A 4371-nucleotide genomic window follows, 5' to 3' on the forward strand; every position below is an offset into this window, starting at 1 on the left:
GTGTGTGTGTGTGTGTGTGTGTGTGTGTGTGTGTGTGCTCGCGCGTGCGCACACTTTGTATGAATGAGTGCCCTTTGAGGCCAGAAGAGGGCATGAGATCACCCAGAGCTGGAGTTGTAGGCATTGTGAGTGGGAACTGAACTTCGGTCTTCTGGAAAAGCATTCTTTAACAACTGAGCTATCTCTCTAGCCTCTAAACTGTGAGTCTTAAATCAGGTTTAATGAATATATAAAATATAGAACATACAGTTGAAGACATTAATAATCCTATTAATCTTATTTGGTCTTTTTGTTTTATTTTTTTAAGACAAGGTTCTTTGTGTAGCTCTGGCCATCCTGGAATTAATATTCTGGAGATCAGGCTGGCCTTGAACTCTGAGATCCACCTGCCTCTGCCTCCCGAGTGCTGGGATTAAAGGCGTGCGCCACCGCCGCCCAGCTTGGTCATAATTCTTTTTAAGGTTCAAATTTTTCAAAGATAAAATTTGCATTCCTGTTTAATAACACTTGCAAGTTAAACCATTTACTAAAAACAAACTGGTAAAAATTTAAATTAAAAATATTTCTGAAAAAAAAGATCTTGAAAGAGTCTCTATAAAATTTCAGTGTTATATTTTGAATAAAAGTTACCTTTATTAGTTTTTATTACTCCATGCGCTTGTGTGAGAGTACATGCACATAGGGATCTCTGTGGGGCCCAGAAGAAGATGTCAGAATCTTTGGAAAGTTGTTTCAAGTGTCTGAACTACCCATCAAGGGTCCAGCTCTCCTGATAGAGCAGCAAATGATCCTAATCCTGAGCCATCTCCCTAGCCCCGAAATGCTGTCTTTAGTTTTTTGTTTTTTGTTTTTTTTTTAAGATAAAATTCAGTCTTGAAGAAGCTGGCTTAATGGCTGCTTCTTCTTCTTCTTCTTCATCATCATCATCATCATTATTGAGTTTTATTGAATAATCCAGTTGGCAGCCTGGTGACTATAAAAAGTCTTTGGTCTTCTTATACTTGAACCACAGTCTAAGTTTATGAACATGTAATGGTCATAGCTTTCTTTGAAACTTAATCATTTGATGGTCTGTGTGTAAGGAGGCCTTGGGGTCATTCTTTAGCACCCCGTGCCACTGAATCACTGACTAATTTCAGTATTAGTACATGTAGTTAAAATTTAAACAAGTTTTGACTACCAATTCATTTCTTAAAGTAATAGCTTAAGTCACTCATAGCCCGAGTCAAAAGTAACAGGCATAATTGTTTCGTAGACTATTAAGTTATTTTGAGGAACTTTTAAAATGCATTCTTTATTTTGCAAGATAATTTTTCTTTCTGGAAGGCCGATCCTGAATGAGGAATTGTGAATTTGTCATAGACGATGACTGTGTAATGAGTCCTGCAGACTGAGTGATGCACTTCCAGTAAGATCTTAAAAAAGGCTTTGTAAAGCCATGTCTTTCAGGAAAGATGTTTAGAATAGAGTCAAGTTGATTCACGTTTCCTTTGTTCAATATGAGGCTTTCTTTCTAAATATGTTTAAGATTTTAGTATATAATTCTAATTACAGTTATATTGTGGTCAGTGTGGAAGTCCTGACTTACATACAGCAAATATATACAGCATATTAGGTATTTATAGAGACTAATAGAGGAAAAAAGACCCAAAGCCCAAAAGAAAATTAGAAATCCCTCCCATTTTCTGACCTTCAAAAGAATATCCCTATTTTGTTGTGTGTTATCCTTTTTAAGATTTAATTTTTATTGTGTATTTGTGTGTGGTTCTGTGACATGAGTGCATTGCCAGTTGATAGGCCTGGAGAGGGAGTCAGATTCCCCTGGAGCTGGAGTTACAGGCCACGTGAGCAGGCACGTGGGGTGCCACAGCAGGGTGGTTCTTATCACCACACTCCCACTAGCCCCTAATTTTCTTCTGTGTGTAATGTTTTATAAACGGGAATTGCCTCAAAAATGATACTTAGTAGCTTCTTGTCACTTTATTTGAAAAAAAAATGCAAGAAATTATAGTAAATATACTTCATTTAGAACTCTAAATTTTAGTTTATTTTTAAAACTTCAGTAGATAGGGCTAGGGAAGGGATGTAGCTTCATAGGTAGAGTGCTTGACTAGCCTATAAGAAGCCCTGAGTTTAGGATCTAACTCTGCATAAACTGTGGGTGGTGGCGTACACACACACCTTTAGTCCCAGCCTTTGTGTAGAGGCAGAAGTTCAAGGTCATCCTTGGCTCTCTTTAAGTGCTGTGCTAGCTTGGCACACATGAGACCCTGTCTTAGAAATATTTGTTTGAAAAATTTTTCTTGTTTAAGACAAAGCTTAAATCAGACTTTTAAGCTAGAACTTAATGTGACTCTTGCCCTTCTGACGCATAAATCAGTAAATGTGGAGTATGCAGTAGGATCAGTGGTAATTAACAGCTTGCCCTGTATGCCTGGGAGTGCTTTAAATACACCCTGCATATACTAACTCCTATTTTATGCTTGTTCTTGTTTAATAAAAGAAGGAATTTAATCATTGAGAGGTCAGATGACTAGTTAGAGGGTGAGAGAGGAGCAAAAACATTTAGCCCAGGCTGGAACTCTGAGGTCAGACACAAGTCACTGTGTTTTGTCATCATGGCTTTTCTGGTAACTGTCCTAAATACAGTCGTAATTAGAGTTAATCTACTGAACAAGTTAATGATTTATAATCTCAGATTATTCATTGTAAATCACTGACTAGAATTCTGTTTCTCTGCTGCATGTCAATCATGAGAATGAAATCTAATTTACTGCCCCTCCCACCGTCAGTATCCCGCATCCCATGCGGGGCTTTCCACCCTGTGGACCTGTGGTTTTGAGTGTCAGCTAACCCGGGCTGCCGAGGTAGGGGTGTCCGGCTGGACAGTGCGGTGCAGTGGGGTGGGTCTCAGCCCTGCTGTGAAGCAGGTCAGAAGCGTGAAGCAGCTGTGTAATCCGCTGGATGCTGACCAGGGCGCTCCCCATTCCAGTCTGGAGCCAGCGGATTGGCTGGGCGCAGACACACGTGACCGACATGTGGCTGTATTGGCGCAGCCTGCCGGGGTGTCACTGGAGACAGAATGGAGGTGCTGCCGGGCTCGAAAATGGGGTAGGTGCTGAAGCTGCGATAGCCCGGCTTGCTGCAGGGGAGAGGGAGGAAGCGGTTTTCTCATGGACTGCCTTAAACCGATGACCTTTCCTTGGCACAGGGTCTACTGCCACATGCCAAGCCTAGGAGGCAGGGGCGTCGTCCCACTCCTCTCCCCCACCCCCCACTGCAGCACAGGAGATGGATTTCCTGTGCTTCTGATCCTGGGATTTTGACAGAAGAGGAAGAAAGGGGGAGGGGTAGAAGTGGTAAGGGGAGCCGGGAGAAAGCGTTCTGTTTTTTATAATGCCTGTTGACAGTGGAGCGGAATAACAGTATCTAAGGAAACGAGCAGAGGACAACAAAGGATGGAGTATATTCATGGCGAGGAGAGAAAGCCCTAGCCCTCTGAAAGGCTGCTTTTCCTCCTTGGCCACAAGGGCACAGGCAGTGGTCGCCAAGAGTGGGCATACAAAGCTGCAGCTGATGGAAAGGGCTACCGAGGACCGGAGGAAAAAAAGCGGAGCCCAAGTGATCTTTCGCTTGACTGGCGAAATAACGTTCAGTAGTAGTAACGTGCCGCTTTCGTACAGCATGTAGGTGAACTCGTTGAGAATAGGATGCAGTGATAGCTGTGTCTTTGTTAGCGGCAGGATGCAGTGGTAGTGGCTTTCGGTGGTGATGCAGTGGGGCTCTCTCTAGACAACTGCAGAGAGTAAGCAGATGGAATGCTCAGTCCGTCTACAGGAGGCCAGCGCACAACTACACCCAGATAGGAGAAAATGCATAGTTTGCCTTTTTGAAGTGGGAGGAATATCAGATTATGAATGTTTTGACAGAGGAGGGTATCAAACACTTTGATTTTATATCACAAGAGATGTCAAATGCTTTGATTTAACATAAATCCTATAGGAAGTCTTAATACATTATGTATGGAACTCGGTCTTTCCCTTTGTTAGTCTAGCTCTTATGCCATTAATTAGATCATTCGAGGGCAAATTACTTTAGAATGTAAATTACTTTGTGAAAAATTTCAGACAATACATTTTTTATAGGCCTGATATTTAAGACTTATATTTATTACGTAAATTTCTATTTCTCTTCTGTCACTTTTTAATGTAGTTTAATAAAATCTACAGATAAATATTTTAGCTATATCTTTATTTAGTGAGTATCCGCAAGATACAGTCTCAGTCTAAAGTGTTTTAATGACATTAGATGTCTGTCTCGGATGAGTCTTGGCCTTATTCCTGTGCATGTCTATGGCAACCCCCCCCCCCC

At 41.5% G+C, this 4371-nt stretch overlaps 1 protein-coding gene across 7 annotated transcripts in view; it reads left to right on the forward strand.

The window, feature by feature from the left end:
* Positions 1-4371, forward strand: part of Apc (APC, WNT signaling pathway regulator) — a 93052-nt gene that overhangs the window by 21550 nt on the left and 67131 nt on the right. Inside the window, exon 1 of one of the 7 annotated variants that reach the window (XM_026783418.1) lies at positions 3029-3111. The exons of 5 other annotated variants lie outside the window; for them this stretch is intronic. In XM_026783418.1, coding sequence (XP_026639219.1) covers positions 3037-3111 — 75 coding nt within the window. In that variant the 5' untranslated portion in view covers positions 3029-3036. Of the gene's footprint in view, positions 1-3028; positions 3112-4371 lie in introns of those variants that run through there. One more of the 7 variants, XM_026783416.1, reaches the window with a different exon arrangement.

Source organism: Microtus ochrogaster, chromosome 18 (assembly GCF_000317375.1).
Source record: "Microtus ochrogaster isolate Prairie Vole_2 chromosome 18, MicOch1.0, whole genome shotgun sequence".
Lineage (NCBI taxonomy): Eukaryota > Metazoa > Chordata > Mammalia > Rodentia > Cricetidae > Microtus > Microtus ochrogaster.